At 41.1% G+C, this 22,153-nt stretch overlaps 1 protein-coding gene across 13 annotated transcripts in view; it reads right to left on the bottom strand.

Annotated features, from left to right (window-relative positions):
* Window positions 1–22,153, bottom strand: part of WDFY4 (WDFY family member 4) — a 410,290-nt gene that overhangs the window by 302,465 nt on the left and 85,672 nt on the right. For all 13 annotated transcript variants that reach the window (XM_049854909.1, XM_049854915.1, XM_049854916.1 and 10 more), the window contains one exon: window positions 11,795–12,375. In XM_049854909.1, the coding sequence (XP_049710866.1) occupies window positions 11,795–12,375 (581 nt within the window). The remainder of the gene's footprint in view (window positions 1–11,794; window positions 12,376–22,153) is intronic.

Genomic DNA, 22,153 nt, shown 5'->3' with positions numbered 1-22,153 from the left:
ACACACGCTTATCCAAACTAATTCAGCACCCAGACCAGTAAGCCTGGACTCTGCACGTGAAAGAAATGAAGTCAGCAGGCCTAGTGAATGATAGGCTGGCTGGGCAGGGATGGGGGACAGGAAGCTATTGAGCAAGAATGGCTCCTATTTCTTGGTTTTACAATTCAGTGGACAGTGGCGCAACTACTAAAATAAAGAGCTTGAAGGGGTAAAGGCTCAGGGACTTGCTGAATTTGAGGTGCCAGTGAGGTAGCCAGATGAAGACTTCCCAAAGGCAACTGGACTGTGGGCCTGGAGTACACAGGACAGAAGACTCGGTTTGGGAGTCACCAGCATGGATGTTCCTTGAAGCTCTGGGGCACGCTCCAGGGAGTGAGGAGAGTGGAGAAGGGGTCTCCGAGTGAGTCCTGAGGAGCCCCTCTGTTTGAAGGTGGGATAGAGGAGAATGCACAGGCCTAGGGGACGAAGTACCCAGCAGGGAAGTAGGAGCCTGGGCTGTCCTAAGGCCAGGGGAAGAAAGTGTCCCAAGGAAGGACCACCAACCCTTGGGATCAGACAGAAGGTCGGTGAAGATGAAGGCTGAATTAGAGAGTGGTAGTATGGGGAAGAAGCCACTCTAGAAGGGGAGGAGGCATGAGCATGGGTCTTGCAGGCCTTTGCTCAAAGCTACCTCATTAGAAAGACCTTCCTGACTACCAGCTGTGATATCTACCCCAGTCCTGTGAGGGTTAAAATGTTCAAAATCCGGCATAGCTTGAACATGAGTCAGAAAGGACGCTAGCTGTAAACAGCATGACCACGCACGCTGTCCTGCTGACGGCCACCCTGCACTTCCTGCTCCCTCTCTCTGTCCCCTCATCCTCTCCATTGTTGTCCGGGCACTGAATGTTCTCTGACAGTGTGCGACTGACACTTGTGCTACCACTGGCCTTCCCAGCTGGAATGAAAGCCCTGTGAAGGTTGGAACATCTCCCTGTATCCCCAGAGGGGTTCCAGGTGTGGAAAGAATGAATGAGTGAATGAATGAATGTCCCACAACCGGGTTATGAGGTTGGCCTGTGAAGACGAGCAGAGAAAGGAAGTGGTGGCTAGGCAGGAAGCAGGGTAGAAGGAATTGGTTTCATTTTTGTGTCTGTGTTTTACAGGGAGAACCTGGAACATATGCAAAGATGGCGCCACAGAAGGGAGAACAAATCACTGGTTCCTGGGAATGTGGGGGAGAGGCGTTAAATCCAGCCCAGATGGGGGAATTGGCATCTTATAGGAGAAGGGTCCCCAGCCCCGTGGCCTGGAGGGAAGGACGGAGACACACTGCGGAAGACCTGCTGGTTGGTTCAGTGGACGGCATCCTATAAAGTCTTTTCCATGAAAACTACACCTTGAAACTGTATCCTATTATTTCAGAAAGGGTGACACAAATAAAATGAGCAAAAAATAGAGAAGCCAAATTCTGGGCTCTAAATTCCAAATAAATTTTGAAAGCCAGCTTTCAATTGTAAAAGCAGGTACTTGGGACAGAAAAAAAAAAGTTTATTTGTCCTTAAAATCCAAGCACCAGGCCTAGAGACCTAGGAGTTTACACCAGGGCCGTAAAAGTCAGGAGGAATCTATGGCTGGGGTATGCAAGAGTCCACTGGACATGAGCGAGCAGCAGTCAGATGTCAGCAGACCCAGCACCACACTCCACCAGCAGAGAGGGTCAGCGTGAAAGAAACACCTGCTGGGAGACCCAGAGACAGATGCCGGAACAGCACCATAGCCTTCCAGAAAGTAGACAGAGAATGTGGAAGGAGAAGGGAGGAGACCCAGAGACAGATTCCGGAACAGCACTATAGCCTTCCAGAAAGTAGACAGAGAATGTGGAAGGAGAAGGGAGGAGACCCAGAGACAGATTCCGGAACAGCACCATAGCCTTCCAGAAAGTAGACAGAGAATGTGGAAGGAGAAGGGAGGAGACCCAGAGACAGATTCCGGAACAGCACCATAGCCTTCCAGAAAGTAGACAGAGAATGTGGAAGGAGAAGGGAGGAGACCCAGAGACAGATTCCGGAACAGCACCATAGCCTTCCAGAAAGTAGACAGAGAATGTGGAAGGAGAAGGGAGGAGACCCAGAGACAGATTCCGGAACAGCACCATAGCCTTCCAGAAAGTAGACAGAGAATGTGGAAGGAGAAGGGAGGAGACCCAGAGACAGATTCCGGAACAGCACCATAGCCTTCCAGAAAGTAGACAGAGAATGTGGAAGGAGAAGGGAGGAGACCCAGAGACAGATTCCGGAACAGCACCATAGCCTTCCAGAAAGTAGACAGAGAATGTGGAAGGAGAAGGGAGGAGACCCAGAGACAGATTCCGGAACAGCACCATAGCCTTCCAGACAGTAGACAGAGAATGTGGAAGGAGAAGGGAGGAGACCCAGAGACAGATTCCGGAACAGCACCATAGCCTTCCAGAAAGTAGACAGAGAATGTGGAAGGAGAAGGGAGTACGGGGAGAACTTTGCCTGAGAGATTGTTTCCTGAAACAGACTGCGTTTTCAACAGCAACAACAACAAAAATGACTGAAATACCTTGAATTGATGAAATTGATTTTTCTGCTTCTGATCAGAAATGGGGGCTTGAGAGAGAGGTTAAGATCAGTCACTAAAAAATAAAGTTATCCTTTCTTGCATATCTGTGCCTTAAATTCATCCACCAGTTGTGATCTAGTTGACTCCAACTCATGGTGGTCCCATGTGTGTCAGCGTAGAAAGCCATAGAGCTTTTAATAGCTGTTTTTTTGGAAGTAAATTGCCAGGCCTTTCTTCTGAGGTGCCTCTAGGTGGACTCAAACCTCTTATCTTTTAGTTAGCACCTGCTATGTTTGAATTATGTCCCCTAAAAATGTGTATAGACTTGGCTAGTCCATGATTCCCAGCATTGTGTGGTTGTCCTCCATTTTGTGATCTGATGTAATTTTTCTAAGTGTCGTAAATACCAATTTCTATGGTGTTAATAGGGGCCCTGATGGCACAGTGGCTAAGTATTTGGCTGCTAACCAAAAGGTCAGCAGTTCAAATACACCAACCATTCTTGGAAAACCTATGGGGCAGTTCTGCTCTGTCCGGTAGGGTGACTATGAGTTGGAATTGACTCTACGGCAATGTTTTTTGTTTTTTTTTAATGATGTTAATGAGGCAGAATTAGGGGCAGTTATGTTAATGAGGCAGGACTCAATCTACAGCGTAAGGTAGCTTGAGTCAATCTTTTTGACTCCAGATATAAAAGACAGAATCAAGCCGAGAGGAGGGGAATCTCATGCCACCAAGAGAGAAGCACCGGGAGGTGGAGCACGTCCTTTGGACCCAGGGTCCCTGAGCTGACAAGCTCCTAGACCGGGGAAGATTGATGACAAGGGCCTTCCCTCAGAACCAACACAGAGAGAAAACTCTCCCCTGGAGCTGGCACCATGAATTCGGACTTCTAACCTCCTAGACTGCGAGAGAATAAACTCTTTGTTAAAGCCGTCCACTTGTGGTGTTTCTGTTATAGCAGCACTAGGTGACTAAGACAGCAGCCAAGCATGTTAACCATTTGTACCACCTAGAGACTCCCTGTAATTTATTTATTTTTTTCCCTCAGGAAAAAAGACAGCAATGATTTTTTTGTACTTACAAAGAGTGGAAAGGAAGGCATGTGAAATGCTTGGCAATGTTGAGGGCCCCATCGAGGCTGGTGCTCGCGGACGCTGGCGGCTCCCTGGCTGTTGTGTGGCGTGTCCCTGCTCACATGCACAGGTACAGTATGGGGAAGGCAGGTATTTGGCAAGCTGATGGATACTTGAGGACAAAGGGAAGAGAGCTGAGCACACTGGCAAAATGTGACTGACTAGGGAGTCCCAAATGCACTGGAAGGAGAAATGGAGGTGGGAGAGACAGAGGGATGGAAAACAGTGGCCGGGCAACAAACTGACGACAGTGTTTTAGCATCTGGTCCTTGCCCCATTCTTCCTTTGATTTGTCATTTCCTCTGCTCCGTGGAATTCTGCATTCCCCAGTACTCTCATGCTGCTTGAGACCCCAAGCAAGGCTGCAAGTGGCAGCAGACAACTCCAGACTCCCCTGCCTCCTGAAGTCACTCACCCCCACCACCTGTCCTGCCCCAACTCTGCACATGCTGGAAAGTGCTGGCCTTGGGTTCTGTCCCTGCATGGCGCTCTGGGGCCTGTGACAGATTAGGACGACTTTGCAGGATGAACAGCAGTAGGGGAAGATGAGGGAGACAAGGGGCCTGGAGTGCAAAGCAACCGCTGAAGCCATGTCACTGCCTGGTGCATACCCAGTCCTGTGGAAACAATGCAACCTCATCAATAGGAGCAATAAGTAGCATCCGGCTTAAGGTAACTGGGGGTGGTTGCTTTTGCTGACATAAAGAGTAAAAGTTCACCCAAAAGGACTGGCAGGAGCTGGGAGAGGTCAAAAGCTAAGGCAGGACCTAACCCTCTGGCAGTGAAGAGGCATTGGTAGCCCCACTTCTGAAGAGGCCCAGTGGTAGAGAGTGGTCCTTCTAACCTCCAAATCCCGTCATGCCGCAGCCCTGCTCAAAGACCTTCATGGCTCCAGGATTAAACCAGAATGGCCTAGAGTGTGAGTGTGCAAGGCCTGCCACAGCCTGGCACTCTCCACCTGCCTCTTCAGACCTCCTGCACGGATTCGCTGGCTGAGAAGCTTGTCATACATCCCAGGTATCAGGGGCCTGGAAAATACCCAGGAAGGGTGGCATAGTCTTAATAACAAACACAGCTGCCATTTATTGAGGACCACTACACAATATCTGAAGAAGCCCTGGTGGAGCAGTGGTTAAAGCTTTAACCGAAAGGTCAGAAGATTGAACCCACCAGCCGATCCTCAGGAAAAAGATGTGGCAGCCTTGGAAGCCCTAAGGGCAATTCTGCTCTGTCGTATAAGGCCACTATGAGTCAGAATCGACTCAGTGGCAATGGGTTTGGTTTGGTACCTGATATCTAAGTGTGTGTGTGTATGAGACATACCATATACATACACACACACACACACACGCACAAAGGTAAGTCAAAAAGTATTGCTACTTGAGTTCCAGTTCATACATGCATGGGTTTATTCCAAACAAAACATGGATGGCTGCAGACAAGTTCTCTCAGTAATACACTTGTCTTAGTCTCATTACATTGCCTTCAAAAAAAAGGACACTTTCTGTGCCATGGAAAAAAAACAATTTTGAGGTCAGGGCTCATATCAAATTCTAACAAAACTCAAGTGGACATCTTCCCAGATCATGGAAGCCTTGCAACAAGTTTATGGGAATGCTGCCCCACATAAAACAACAGTTTTTAGATGGATCGAGCATTCTAAGGAAGGTCAGGAAGGCCTCAAAGATGAGCCAAGAGAGGAAAGACCACTCAGAAGGTTATGGCTACTGTTTTTTGGGACTTCAAAGTGGTAATCTTGATAGATTTTCCCAAAGGACACAGGATGATCTTGGGGACTTATTATGAAGAAATTTTAAGAAAACTGAAAACACATTGGTGAGAAAAAGGCCAGGAAAGTTGTGCAGGGAGATTTTTTCCATCATGACAACACACTTGCTCATTCTTTGAGGGTACGAGGGCTGTCCTATGAGAATTTCATCAGGAAACCTTACCCCATCCACACTATACCCTGATCTTGCCCTTTCAGACTTCTTTTTTCCCCAAAACTCAACATTTAAAAGGAAAATGATTTGGGTCCCTTGAGGACACCAGAACTGCCCTTTTGATGTGATGTAAATTGAAGAGTGCAGAATTCTTGAAAGAGGGGTTAGAGAGAAGGAAACACTGCCTTCAGAAGTACAGAGACCTAAATGGAGGATATATTGAGAAACAATACCTTCACATTTTGATATTTTTGTTTAATAAAGGTTTCTCTGATTTTGTAGCAATACTTTTTGACCTACCCTCATATATATCTGTGTGAGATGTGTATGTGTGAGTGTGTATGAGACATCATAGGTATGCATATGTATGTGTGAATATGTATATGTTCCTATGTGGGTGTATATACATGAGTGTGTGTATGAGACATATATGTATGTGAGTGTGTACATGAGTGTGTATTCGTGAGTCAGTGTGTGTGGGTAAGTGTGTCTGTAGTGTTTGTGTAAGTGTCCATGTGTGAGTGTTTGTATGACTGTGTGAGTGTGTGTTACATGGAGAGTATATTATATGTTTCAGAAATTACATAAATATTTTGGACATTGTATATAATTTCTGTTTAGTAGAAAATGCTACTTAAATTGTAGCTGCTATGAAGATTAAATGAAACAGTGTTTGTAGAGAGCTGAGCAGAGAATCAGGCACACAGTGCCCAGTAAATGGCTGCCATGAGCACTGGGACCACTACCATCATTATCTTTAATCCTCATCTTGCAGCAGCCTTCAGCATAGATACTATTATTATCCCTGCATTCAAATCAGGGAATTGAAACTCAGAGTGATACAGCAACAGGTCCAAGGGACACAACCACTAAGGTGTGCAACAAGCCCATTAGGCTCCGAGACCCACAGCCTCTTCCCCTCCGCCTCGGAAACTAGACGCTGAGTGAAGCGCTTGCCCAAGGAGACCCAGCGGTAGTGGTGGGCTCAGTCCCAGCCTGCTGCCCTGCCCTTTACCCCACAGACTCTCATGAGAGGCAGAGGTTTCGCTTCCTATTCTCTGGCCGTTAGGGAAGGTCAAGGGTGATGTATTTCTTTTAATGAGGAAAAAGTCTGTATTTTTGAAATCTGACTCTTAACAAATTTAAAAATTATATACTCATGGCGAAACCAGAATGACATTTGAAACAGGAGTTATCTCTACAGTACCAGCGCTGATGTAAACTATAGGTTAGAATTCTAAGTTTAAATTGAAGACTACGGTGTCAGAACATTTGGTAAATTACCACCATTATTTTGGAAGCATCAGGAAAAGACAGAAAGAGTACACACATACACATACACACACACACACACACACACACAGACAGGCTGTGGAGGTGAATCTGGGTTCGAGTTCTGGCTCTGTCATTTACCACATATGCAGCCTTTGGCCACATTACTTAACCTTTCTAAGCCTTGTTTCCTAATTTGTAAAATTCCAGGATTTTGGAAGAATTAAATGGAAATAAATGTTTAGTGGAGTCCCTGGGTGGTACAACAGTTAACACACTCAACTGCTAACCAAAAGGTGAGAGGTTCAAGTCCACCAAGAGGCACCTCTGAAAAAAGGCCTGGTGATCTACTTCTGAAAAGTCAGACATGAAACCCTATGGAACACAGTCCTACCCTAAAGTACATGGGAGCACCATGGGTCAAAGTCAACTTGACAGCAACCGGTACTGGAAAATGTTTAGTGCTCAGCCCCAGAAACATTTAATAAGTTTATTACTTTTCATCACCCAGTACCACTTACTAAATGTCTTCCAGTGCTAACAAATACTTCCTTGCTCTCTGAAAGTTGGTAGAATAAATTGAGCAAATGCCAAATACTAGAACCCAAATTAACCTGCATGTTGTCGGGGTGGTTGGTACAGTCATCCTCAGTGAGCATCTCTGGAATATAGAGATCAGGACACCTCAGACAGGGAAATCTTCCCAAGCATGAAGAGCAGGACCTGGGAATCTGGCCAAGGCATGGTTTGCAAAAGGCATTCCAATGTCTGCAGAAAGGTAGGATGGCTAGAATGAGGGGTGGTCTGCGTGGATCCCAGGAAAAGGATAGTCTTAGAGCAAGACTCACAATCAGAAATCATAAACCACAACCAAAAAGCGTAAATCATACAAGGAAACAAGTCACTTCAATGACAGCCACAAAAACAACATATTGTTAGATCAGACTCTTAAAAGATACAGACGAAAAAATAATTATGATTCATATGTTTGAAGAAATAAAAGACAGGCAAACATAAGCAAGGAAAAAGACTATAAAATCATAAAGTTAATTTGAAAATAACCAAACATTATATCTAAAAATGTAAAATATGATCATTAAAATTAAAAAAAACCTAAATGACCAGATTAAACATCAGATTAGACACATGAAAGGAGATTTGATGAGTAAGAAGTGAGAGCAAAAGAAACCAACAAGAACACAGCACAGAGAGAGAATGGTGGAAAATGTGAAAGAGAAATTAAATCGACAATAGAATAGAAAAGTAAAACAGGCATCCAATTGGAATTCCAGAAGGATATAAAGGGAAAAATAAATAAATAAAAGACAGAAAAGAGATAATAAAGACGATATCTAAAACTGATGAAAGATATAATTATCAGATTTAGAAATCTCAACAAATCTCAAGCAGAGTACGTTTTAAATACAATCCACATCAAGCCACATCACATAAAACTCCCGAACAGGAATGATGAGCAGATCTTAAAAGCAGGCAGCGGGAAATGACAGACACATGTGCAAAAGAAGAACAATGAGAACAATGATGAAAACCAAAACACAGAGTCCCACCTTCTATGTAATGCAAAAAATAATTAACTGAGAAATGTGTACACAGAAAAACTATCTTTCATCAAATGGGAATAAAATGAAGACTTTCTCAAACAAATAAAAACCAAGAATGTTTAATACAAACAAAAAACAAACCAAATCCATGCTGTCGTGTTGATTCCAACTCATGGATACCCTGCGAGTGAGCGAGTAGAACTGCTCTAGAAGGTTTTGTTCCAGGCCTTTGTTTTGCTGCTGGATGAGTTTCAACCACCAACCTTTAAGCTAGTAGTTGAGCACAAACCATGTGTGCCACTGAGGTACCTGCTTTAGCACAAACAGATCCTCAGTAAAAAGAAAAAATACAACGAATGCACCTCATGCAGATAGTCTCAGACAGAAGGGTATAGATGTAAGAATGAATGGTAAACATAGACACTGAAAAGTATGAAGATAAGCCTAAATAAACATTGCATGAAACACTAATAAAAAATGTCTTATTTGATGGGTTAACTAAAAAAGATAAAAGTAAAATACTGGATGAGAGTAATATATCAGAGAAAGTGGTAATGGAACTTAAGAGTTTTAAAGTCTTTACATATTAATGGGAAGGGGGATAAAAATAACATTTAACTTGAAGCATTATGAGGATGCCTGTTGAATTATTTCAGGGTAATCACTAAAACTCTAATCATAGAAAGTATACGTTTCCAACTAATAGATGAAAAAAATTAAAAGAAAAATTTAAGTAATTCAGAAGAAGACAAGTAAAAGAGAAAAAAGTGGGACAAATAGAAAATAGCAAAAGGGAAATAATTTCAAATATATTACAAAAAACGCAAACAAAGCACATTCTCCAGTTAAATGGCCAAAAAAAAAAAAAAAAAGCTACTTTAGAATTCAAAACAAAACAAAAATAGCTCTATATTGTTTACAAGAGAAATACCTAAAACATAAGAACATGGAAAAGTTAAAAGCAAAAAGATGAAAGATAAATTCCAGAGACTTATTAGCCAAAAGAAAACTGATGTAGTCTTATTAAACAGTTGTTATTAAGGAAAAATGTGCTACTAGAGATAAAGAAGATCATCATATAACAATGAAATGTTTTATTCCACAAATGACATAAAAGTTCTAAATATGTGCGACTTTAACAGCCTCAAATCTTTGTAAGACAAAAATTGGCAGGAATTAGCAAATCCAGCATCATCGCGGGAGATTTTTAATAGATCTTTCTCAGTCACTGACATGTCAACCAGATTAAAAAGCACAACAATATAGGATATTTGGACGAAACAGTGACAGATTTTATCTAATGGACATAAGTAGAACATTGAACCTAGCAATGGAGAATATGGATCCTTTTGAAGCATATATGGAATATTTGTGAAAGTTACCACATTAGTGGCTGTAAAGCAACCTCAACTAATTTCAGAGAATGAGTATCATAGAGTCTAAATTTTCTCAAGATAAAGTTAGAAGTCAATAACAAAAAAATGGCTGGAAGATCTCTGTAACATTTCACATTTAAAGTTCAAAAACACCTATGACCAGACCCAAACCCAGTGCCGTCAAGTCGTGAACTTAAACCGTAAGAGAAATTAGAAAATATTAACTACTAAATAATATTGAAGATGCAATGTAATAAAAACTTGAAGTACTTACATTGAAATTTGTCTTTAAAAGGAGGACTGAAAATTTCTCTCCTAACCACCCAAATTAAGAAAATGAACACCAGAGTAAACCCAAAGAAAGTAGAAACAAGGAAATAATTAGAACAAAAATTAACAAAATAGAAAATGTATATACAAGAGTCAGGAAAAGCCAAAGGTTGGTTCATGAAGACATTAATAAATAAACCCCTGGCAAAAATGCAGGGGAAGAAAGAGAGCGAAGATACAATAAATAATGCTAGAAATGAGCAAAGGGACAGCACTACAGATGCAAGAGGGAATAAAAAATTAAGATGATATTGTGAATAACCTCATGCCCATAAATTGGAAACTTATATGAAATGGGAAAATAAACTTACCAAAAGTGATTTAAGAACGAAGAGAAACTTATTCTCACAAGAATTATCTCACAAGAAAATACCAGGTGTGTAAGATTTTACCGTCAAGCTCTATCAAATATTTAAGGAATAGACAATCTTTACATAAACTCTTCCAGAAAATAAGAGGAATCGCTCCTCAACTCCTGTTATGATGCCAGCATAATTAACAGTCAGGAAAAGACTGTTAACAACCAAACTCTGTCACAAACATAGATTTTTGTTAAGTCCTTTTAAAACTTAGCAAATCAAATTCAGCAATAAATATATTGTGAACAACCTTGTTTATGCAAGAATTTAAGATTAGAAAACCAATTAATTTACCAGATTAACCAATGAAACAAGAAAAAGCACAATCATCTTGGTAGTTGGAGATTTAACATACATCCCTCACCCCAACCAATCCCCAACATTGAAGTTTGACAAACAGGGCCTCTCTTTGAATTAAAACATGCGATATCTTGCAGGAAAGTGCACTGTGGTGTTCAAAGGCAATATGACTTGGAAACGGGGTAGGTAGGATAATTTATTGCAATATTAATTTGTGTTTTATCATTGCTGTGTTAGAGGAATGAAAAAAATGCCTGTTATTGCTGTTGTGTTCTTTCATTTTTCATTCCACTCCAAGAGAAAAGTGGTTCTTTGTCCTCCCTTACTTCAGTGAAATTCTATATTACAGAGTTAAAATTAAAAAGTTGTTTACAAAACTCTGAGTTCATTGAGGCGATCGGCCTGCAGAAGTGACAAGAGTTAGGGGAAGTGCAAGCAGCAAGAAAGAACAGGAAGAGTCCCCACGATTGAGAAGGATACTGAGATTTGTGTCCTGCAAGTCACGAGACCTGATCTCACTCCCTTGTAGTGACTGGGTTGGATGCTGGAAGGAGGAGGTTCCCAGGCACACCCAGGGAGACTGATCCCAGGCACCAGGACAACCAGCATCAGCAAAGATCCAAACACAGAAAGTGAGCATCTCAGCAGGGATCCTTCCCAGGTTTCTTGGCATCGTGTAAGCCGCCTTGGTTCTTATGTGACCAAACAGCATTTTCCTAGCCCTGTATTGATTGAGATTGAATTTTCTGCCAGTTCTCAGGGTGGGAGAGCATAGAGTCAGATTTAACTTGATTTAAAGAAAATAAAGTCATGCACCATGTCTACACACCCAAGTTTGTGGACCAGGCTCCATATGCCCTGAACGTGCCCAGGATGTTAAGGTAAGAAATGGGAGACAGAGCATACACTGACAACCCTTGATTTCAGAAGAAGGAATCAAAGCTCTACCTTTCCTCCAGGTCTGCCCACCGCTGGAAGCTGCTTTTGGGGCTACTGCCAGCTTCTCTTTTTTGGGCATCCATAACGGGCTCCAGCCCGGCCCTCGGGGACTCGCTCAGGTCACACCACAGATGGAGGGTGCTGCTGGCCATGCTGTCCAGAAAGCTGAGGATCTGGAGGCAAGTCCGTATCCTGGATGGCAATGGGCTGGTGGAAGAAAAGGCAGCGCTCTGCAAATTGGCAAAGGGCCTGGGCTTTGTGTCTACCCAGGATGGCAGCAGGGCTCCCTCTTCCTCCAGGACTCCAAAACAGCCCAACAGGCAGATATCCTCAGCCAGCTTCTCAAACAGCCCATTCCTCTGGAAGAAGTCACTGTTGACAGGGTCTAGGTGCAGTGCTGCAGACATGGCACAGAGGGTGTGGAAGACCAGGTCCAGGGTCTCGTTAGGGGAGACCAGCCTCCACATCTGCAGTGGGGGTTCTTGGAGAGACCCCTCCAGGTCAGACAGCAAAGACAGCAGTCCGTTAAATCCGCTGGAGACTCTGAAAGCAGCATGACCCTTGGGAGTTTCCAAGATCCGAATTAGAGACTGAAATACCAAAGAGAAAAACATGAGCAAAATCCAGGAGGGAGATCTTTAGCACAGTTCTACTCTGACAAACATGGAGTCACTATAAATCTGAATCAACTCTAGGATAACTGGTTTAGGTATTATTTTGCAAATTATTTTTCACTTAATAGTATATGTGAGATACCTTTTCAATCCTGTAATTATAGCTTTGCCTTAATTCATGGAATTGCTGGATTAAAATTACATGGATTTAAATTTTTAATGGATATAGCAAATTTGCTTCCTTCAATTTACAGTCTGTAAAAGGACCTATTTCTCAAACTCCTAGAGCTAATAGAGGAATTTAGCAAAGTTGCAGTGTACATAGTCAACAAACAAATATCAGTTGGGTTTCTATACACCAGCAATGAGAAAACAGAAAGGGAAATTAGGGAAACAATTCCATTCACGATAGCATCAAAGAGAATAAAATACCTAGGAATAAATCTAACCAGGAACGTGAAGGACTTATACAATGAAAACTATATAACACTGCTAAAAGAGTTTAAAGAAGACTTAAATAAATGAAAAGATCTTCCATGTTCACAGATTGGAAGACTTAATATCGTTAAGATATCAATACTTCCCAAAGTGATCTGTAAATTCAATGCAATCCCAATCAAAATTCCAACAGCTTCTTTACAGAAATAGGAATACCAATTCTCAGCATTATATGGAATGGCAAGAGGCCCCGAACAGCTAAAAGAATGTCGAAAGTGAAGAACAATGCACTTTCTGATTTTAAAACATACTATACAGCTACGGAAACCCTGGTGGGATAATGGTGAAGACCTACTGCTGCTAACCAAAAGGTTGGCAGTTCTAATCCACCAGGCACTCCTTGGAAACTCTATGGGGCAGTTCTACTCCATCCTATAGGGTCACTATGAGTCTCAATTGACTTGACAGCAATGTTTTTTTTTTTATAATCAGCTATAGTAATCAAGTATCTGGTACTGGTACAACAATAGACACACAAAACAATGGAATAGAATTGAGAGTCCAGAGTAAACCCATACACTATGGGCAACTGATTTTTGACAAGGCTGATAAGCCCATTCAATTGGGAAAGAAGAGTCTCTTCAATACCTAGTGCTGGGAAAATTGGATTTCCACATGCAGAAAAATGAAACAGGATCCATGCCTCACACCATACACAAAAACAAATTCAAAATGGATTAAGGACCTAAATGTGCAAACTAAAATCATAAGATTACTAGAAGAACAAGTAGGGACAATGCTGTCGGGCCTAGCTTTCAACAATGGATTATCTAATTTAATAACAAAAGAGCAAATAGCAAAAGACAAAATAAATAAATTACAGCCCATAAAAATTAAAAACTTTTGCTCATCAAAAGACTTTTCTCAAAAAAAGGGAAAAAAACAAGCTACCGACTAAGAGAATATCTTCAGAAACCATATATATGACAAAAATCTAATAATTAAAATACATGTAAAGCTTTGAAAACTTAACAACAGAAAGTCAAATAACCCAATCACAAAATGAGGAAAGAACTTGAATAGATGTTTCACCAAAAAAGACGTTCAAATGGTGACAAACACAAGATGCTTGGCATCATTACCCATCTGAGCCAAATCAAAACCACCATGAGGATTCTTATCTGAGGGGGAGCCAAGATCGGAATAGACAGGTGCTTCCGGCAAGTCCTCTTTACAACAAAGACCCGAAAAAACAAGTGAAATGAGTATATTTGTGACAAGCTGGGAGCCCTGAGCTTCAAAGGCAAGCTTGGACAATGAACTGAGGGGCAGGGGGAGGAAGAGGCCGTTCAGAAGTGAAGAGGAGTTACCAGACCTGAATGGCGGGGAGCCCTCAGGCACCATTCCCGGAGCTGCAGTGGCGGTGGCAGCAGGCTGTTACTAGCAATGGGCCGCAGTTTCCTCAGGGAGAAGCAGCCAGCCACACAGCCCACTCACACCTCCAGAACCTGAGGAGAAAGGCGCGCTCTTGGCAAAAGCTAAGTACTTGCGTATATTTTACCGCGCCTCTTCCACCCCAAAGTCGGCCTCAGCGGCTGAATCCCTGGGCCTGAGATAGACCCTGGTGAGTACCTAGAGCCATCCTCCTGGCCTTGGGGAAGGAAAAAATTTGCAGCTGGGGGAAAAGATAATCTGCTAGCTCCATTAATCAGGGGAGCTCAGGACAGAAGCAGCTCCTGTTCAGGCATAAACCGTCCATGGACCTTGAGCACCTTTCCCTTCTACTGGACCTGTGTGGGCCTATTTTGGAACAATAGGCCCTTGTTGGCAAACTCCAACCATTTCAGCTGTGCGGTAGAGAGGTGGGTGTTTGACATTTGACACTGCTTTGCCTATTAAGCAAGGTCCTCACCTACCCACATCAGAGACCTAAGGACTGGTAGCTCCACTCAGGTCACCCACCCACCCGCAACAGGGGTCCAAAGATAACTGGTACCTCCCAGTCCTTACAACCACAAACTTTGGGTGCCCATGGTCCCTCTGCATAACGCACCCCCCTGCATGCTCTGGGGAACAGAGACGTGTTTTCCTCAGAGACACTTGGGGGTCGATTCTCAGCCCCCTGCCTTGTTCAGAGTGTGACCCCTGCTGCAATCAGATACTGGTATATACGTCAATTACCCCTGCCCCTCTAAGACTGTAGGACAGAGCCTGTACCACACACTTGATATTAGCTACCTGGAAACCTAAGCTGAATTCATACAAGAAAACTGAATGGACTCCTAGACTGATATACCTGATAACAGCTCTAGCCATCAGGGGACAGAATGTCAGAGCTCCAAAGGAGAAAATAATCAAGCTAGCTCACTCAAGCAACCCATAGGGGTATACCAAAACAAAACAAAGCAAGCAGTTACGACGCAGTAAGCAAGCATAAACTAATACAATAACTTATAGATGGCTCGGAGACAACAGTCAATATCAAGTCACATAAAGAAACAGACCACGATCACCTCAACAAGCTCTCAAAACAAAGAATCTGGGGATCTTCTAGATGAAAGTTCATTCCTGGAATTACCAGATGCAGAATACGAAACTTTAATATACAGAACCCTTCAAGACATCAGGAAGGAAATGAGGCAATATGCAGAACAAGCCAAGGAACACACAGATAAAGCAACTGTAGAAATTAGAAAGATTATTCAGGAACATAATGAAAAGTTTAATAAGCTGGAAAAATCCATAGACAACAGGAATCAGAAATTCAGAAAATTAATAATAAAATTACAGAATTAGATAACTCAATAGAAAGTCAGAGGAGCAACATAAGGAAGTAAGAGCTAGAATTTCTGAACTTGAAGATAAATCACTTGGCACCAATATACTTGAAGAAAAATCAGATAAAAGAATTAAAAAAAATGAAGAAACCTTAAGAAACATCTGGGACTCTATCAAGAGAAATAACCCACGAGTGATTGGAGTACCATAACAGGGAGGGATAACAGAAAATACAGAGAAAATTGTTTAAGATTTGTTGGCAGAAAATTTCCCTGATATTGTGAAAGATGACAAGATATCTACCCAAGATGCTCATCGAACTCCACATAAGGTAGATCTTAAAAGAAAGTCACCAAGACATATTATAACCAAGCTTGCCACAACCAAAGATAAAGAGAGATTTATAAGAGCAGCTAGGGATAAACGAAAAGTCACCTACACAGGAAAGCCAACAAGAATAAGCTTGGACTATTTGGCAGAAACTGTGCAGGCAAGAAGGCAATGGGATGACTTATTTAAAAAAATTGAAGGAAAACAATTGCCTGCCAAGAATCATATATATCCATCAAAACTGTCTCTTAAATACAAAGGTGAAATTAAGACATTTCCAGATAAACACAAGTTGAGGGAATTTGTAAAAACCAAACCAAAACTACAAGAAGTACTGAAGGGAGTTCTTTGGTTAGAAAATCAATAATATCAGGTATCAACCCAAGACTAGAACACTGGGCAGAGCAATCAGAAGTCAACCCAGACAGGGAAATACAAAAAAACAAAGCAAGATTATAACAACAAAAAAAAAACCCAAAACAGGGTAACAGCAATGTTATTATACAAAAGAAGACAACATTAAAATAATAAAGAGAGACTAAGAAATGTAATTGTACACCTTCCATATGGAGAGCAAGATACGGTGATAAAAAGAAATAAAAGTTAATTTTAAATTTAGAAAAATAGCAGTAAATAATAAGGTAACCGCAAAGGAGACAAACTATCCTACTCATCAACATAAAACACAAGGGAAAAATACAGACTCAGCAGAAACAAAATCAACAACAACAAATATGAGGAAAGGACAATACATAAAGAAAATTTACTCAGCACATAAAAAGTGGGAAAAAGAAACTCAACACAAAAAAAGACATCAAAATAATAGCACTAAATTCATAAATATTTATCCATAATTACCCTGAATGTAAATGGACTAAATGCACCAATAAAGAGACAAAGAGTGGCAGAATGGATTAAAAAACAAGATCCGTCTATATTCTGCCTACAAGAGACACACCTTAGACTTAGACACACAAACAAACTAAAACTCAAAGGAAGGAAAAAATATATCAAGAAAACTGCAATCAAAAAAGAGCAGGAGTGGCAATATTAATTTCTGACAAAATAGACTTTAAAGTTAAATCCATCAGAAAGGATAAGGAAGGACACTATATGATGATTAAAGGGACAATACACTAAGAAGATAAAACCATAATAAATATTTATGCACCCAAAGACAGGGCTGCAAGTTACATACAAAAACTCTATCAGCATTGAAAAGTGAGATAGACAGGTCCACAATAATAGTGGGAGACTTCAACACACCACTTTCGGCGAAGAACAGGATATCCAGAAAGAAGCTCAGTAAAGACACGGAAGATCTAAAGCCCACAATCAACCAACTTGACCACATAGACATATACAGAACACTCCACCCAACAGCCACCAAGTGTACTTTCTTTTCTAGTGCACATAGAACGTTCTGTAGAATAGACCACATATTAGGTCATAAATCAAGCCTTACCAGAACCCAAAACATTGAAATATTACAAAGCATCTTCTCTGACCATAAGGCCATAAAGGTGGAAATCAATCACAGAAAAAGCAGGGAAAAGAAATCAAACACTTGGAAACTGAACAATACCCTGCTCCAAAAAGATTGGATTATAGAAGACATTAAGGATGGCATAAAGAAATTCATTGAATCCGATGAGAATGAAAACAATTCCTATCAGAACCCTTGGGACACAGTGAAAGCAGTGCCCAGGGGTCAATTTATATCAACAAATGTACACATACAAAAAGAAGAAAGGGCCAAAATCAAAGAATTATCCCTACAACTTGAACAAATAGAAAGAGAGCAACAAAAGAAACCCTCAGGCACCAGAAGAAAAATAATAAAAATTAGAGCAGGACTAAATGAAATAAAAATAGAGAACAGAAAAACAATTGAAAGAATTAACAAGACCAAAAGTTGGTTTTTTGAAAAAATCAACAAAATTGATAAACCACTGGCCAAACTGACAAAAGAAAAACAGGAAAGGAAGCAAATAACCCGAATAAGAAATGAGAGGGGCGATATTACAACAGACCCAACTGAAATTAAAAGAATCATATCAGATTACTATGAAAAACTATACTCAAACAAATTTGAAAACCTAGAAGAAATGGATGAATTCCTAGAAACACACTACCTACCTAAACTAACACAAACAGAGGTAGAACAACTAAACAGACCCGTAACAAAAGAAAGGATTGAAAAGGTAATCAAAAAACTCCCAACAACAACAACAAAAAAAGCCCTGGTCCGGATGGCTTCACTGCAGAGTTCTACCAAACTTTCAGAGAAGAGTTAACACCACTACTACTAAAGGTATTTCAGAGCATCGAAAAGGACTGAATACTACCAAACTCATTCTATGATGGCACCATATCCCTGATACCAAAACCAGATAAAGACACCACAAGGAAAGGAAATTATAGACCTATATCCCTCATGAATGTAGACTCAAAAATCCTCAACAAAATTCTGACCAATAGAATTCAACAACATACCAAAAAAATAATTTATCATGACCAGGTGGGATTCATACCACGTATGCAGGGACGGTTCAACATTAGAAAAACAATTAATGTAATCCACCACGTAAATAAAACAAAAGACAAGAATCACATGATTTTATCGATTAATGCAGAAAAGGCATTTGACAAAGTTCAACACTCCTTCATGATAAAAATTCTTAGCAAAATAGGAATAGAAGGAATATTCCTCAACATAATAAAAGGCATTTATACAAAGCCAACAGCCTACATCGCCCTGAATGGAGAGACCCTGACAAGGACGCCCTTTATCACCACTCTTATTCAACATTGTGCTGGAAGTCCTAGCCAGAGCAATTAGGTTAGATAAAGAAATAAAGGGCATCCAGATTGGTAAGGAAGAAGTAAAAGTATCTCTATTTGCAGATGACATGATCTTATACACAGAAAACCCTAAGGAATCCTCAAGAGAACTACTGAAACTAATAGAAGAGTCCAGCAGAGAATCAGGATACAAAGTAAACATACAAAAATCAGTTGGATTCCTCTACACCGACAAAAGGAACATCGAAGAGGAAATCACCAAATCAATGCCATTTACAGTAGTCCCCAAGAAGATAAAATACTTAGGAATAAATCTTACCAGAGATGTAAAAGACTTATACAAAGAAAACTACAGTACACTTCTGCAAGAAACCAAAAGAGACTTACATAAGTGGAAGAACATACCTTACTCGTGGATAAGGAGACTTAACATGTGAGAATGTCTATTCTACCAAAAGCGATCTATACATTTAATGCAATTCTGATCCAAATCCCAACGACACTCTTTAATGAGATGGAGAAACAAATCGCCAACTTCATATGCAAGGGAAAGAGGACCTGAATAAATAAGGCATTACTGAAAAAGAAGAACAAAGTGGGAGGCCTTACTCCACCTGATTTTAGAACCTATTATACCACCACAGTAGTCAAAACAGCCTGGTGCTGGTACAACAACAGATACGTGGACCAATGGAACAGAATTGAGAATCGAGACATAAATCCATCCACATATGAGCAGTTGATATTTGACAAAGGCCCCAAAACAGTTAAATGGGGAAAAGACAGTCTTTTTAACAAATTGTGCTGGCATAACTGGATATCCATCTGCAAAAAGATGAAAACAAGACCCAGACCTCACTCCATGCACAAAAACTAACTCGAAATGGATCAAAGACCTAAATATAAAATCTGAAATGATAAAGATCATGGAAGAAAAAATAGGGACAACTTTAGGAGCCCTAATACATGGCATAAGCAGTATACAAAACATTATAAAGAATGCAGAAGAAAAACTACATAACTGGGAGCTCCTAAAAATCAAACACCTATGCTCATCCAAAGACTTTACCAAAAGAGTAAAAAGACTGCCTACAGACTGGGAAAAAGTTTTTAGCTATGACATTTCTGATCAGCGACTGCTCTCTAAAATCTACATGATACTGCAAAAATTCAACTGCAAAAAGACAAATAACCCAATTAAAAAATGGGCAAAAGATATGAATAGACACTTCACTAAAGAAGACATTCAGGTAGCTAACAGATATATGAGGAAATGTTCACAATCATTAGCCATTAGAGAAATGCAGATCAAACGTACAATGAGATTGTATCTCACTCCAACAAGGCTGGCATTAATCCAAAAAACACAAAATAATAAATGTTGGAGAGGTTGTGGAGAGATTGAAACACTTCTACACTGCTGGTGGGAGTGTAAAATGATACAATCACTTTGGAAATCGATTTGGTGCTTCCTTAAAAAGCTAGAAATAGAACTACCATGTGATCCAGCAATCCCACTCCTTGGAATATATCCTAGAGAAATAAGAGCCTTTACATGAACAGATATAAGCACACCCATGTTTACTGCAGCACAGTATACAATAGCAAAAAGATGGAAGCAACCAAGGTGCCCATCAACGGATGAATGGATAAATAAATTATGGTATATTCGCACAATGGAACACTATGCATTGATAAAGAACAGTGAGGAATCTCTGAAACATTTCGTACGTAACATGGAGAAACCTGGAAGGCATTATGCTGAGTGAAATTAGTCAGTTGCAAAAGGACAAATATTGGATAAGATCACTATTATAAGAACTTGAGAAATAGTTTAAACTGAGAAGAAAACATTCTTTCGTGGTTACGAGAGGGGGGAGAGAGGGTGGGAGAGGGGCATTCACTAAGTAGATAGTAGATAAGAACTACTTTAGGTGAAGGGAAAGACAGCACACGGTACAGGGGAGGTCAGCACAATTGGACTAAACCAAAAGCAAAGAAGTTGCCTGAATAAACTGAATGCTTTGAAGGCCAGCATAGAGGGGCAAGGGTCTCGGGACCATGGTTTCAGGGGACATCTAAGTCAATTGGCATAATAAAATCTGTTAAGAAAACATTCTGCATCCCACTTTGAAGAGTGGTGTCTTAGGTCTTAAAACGCTAGCAAGCAGCCATCTAAGATCCATCAATTGGTCTTGACTTACCTGGATCAAAGGAGAATGAGGAGCACCAAGGACACAAGGCGATTACAAGCCCAAGAGACAGAAAGGGCCACATGAACCAGAGACTACATCATCCTGAGACCAGAAGAACTAGATGGTGCCCGGCTACAACCGATGACTGCCCTGACAGGGAACACAACAGAGAACCCCTGAGGGAGCAGGAGAGCAGTGGGATGCAGACCCCAAATTCTCATAAGACCAGGCTTAATGGTCTGACTGAGAGTAGAAGAACCCTGGTGGTCATGGTCCCCAGACCTTCTGCTGGCCCAGGACAGGAACCATTCCCAAAGCCAACTCTTCAGACATGGATTGGACTGGACAATGGGTTGGAGAGGGATGCTGGTGAGGAGTGAGCTTCTTGGATCACGTGCACACTTGAGACTATGTTGGCACCTCCTGCCTGGAGGGGAGATGAGAGGGTGGAGGGGGTTAGAAGCTGGAGAAATGGACACGAAAAGAGAGAGTGGAGGGAGAGAACAGGCTGTCTCATTACGGGGAGAGTAATTGGAAGTGTGTAGCAAGGTGTATATGGGTTTTTGTGTGAGAAACTGACTTGATTTGTAAACTTTCACTTAATGCACAATAAAAATTATTAAAAAAAAAAACCCACGATGAGATACTATTTCACTCCCACTAGGACGGTTAAATTATAAAAAGAAAAGAACAAATATTGGCAAGGATGTGGGGAAATTGTAATTCCTATTCATTGCTGATGGGAATGGAAAATGGTATGGCTGTTGTGGAAAACAGGGTGGTGGTTCCTCAAAAAACTAAAAGTAGAACTACCATATGACCCAGCAGTTCCACTCTTAGGTATAAACCCAAAAAACTTGAAAGCAGAGACTCAAAAATACACTTGTACACCAATGTTCTTTGCAGCACTGCTCACAATAGCCAAAAGGTAGAAACAATCTAAATGCCCATCAAAAGATGAATGCATAAACAAAATGTGGTACATACAAACAGTGGAATACTACTGTCTTAGGCTGGATACTCTAGAGAAGCAAAACCAGTGAAGTATGTATATGCATATATGTAATGCCTGTATGTATATATAGAGAGAGAGATCTATTTCAAGGAACTGGCTCGTGCAGTTGTAGAGGCTGGCAAGTCCTGCGTACGTGGGTCAGACTTCAGGCTGGAGGCTTCTCCTGACTCACATAGCTTCAGGGGCTGACGAA

The sequence above is a fragment of the Elephas maximus genome, chromosome 16 (assembly GCF_024166365.1).
Source record: "Elephas maximus indicus isolate mEleMax1 chromosome 16, mEleMax1 primary haplotype, whole genome shotgun sequence".
NCBI classification, from domain to species: Eukaryota; Metazoa; Chordata; class Mammalia; order Proboscidea; family Elephantidae; genus Elephas; species Elephas maximus.
This window is presented reverse-complemented; position numbering and strand designations above follow the sequence as displayed.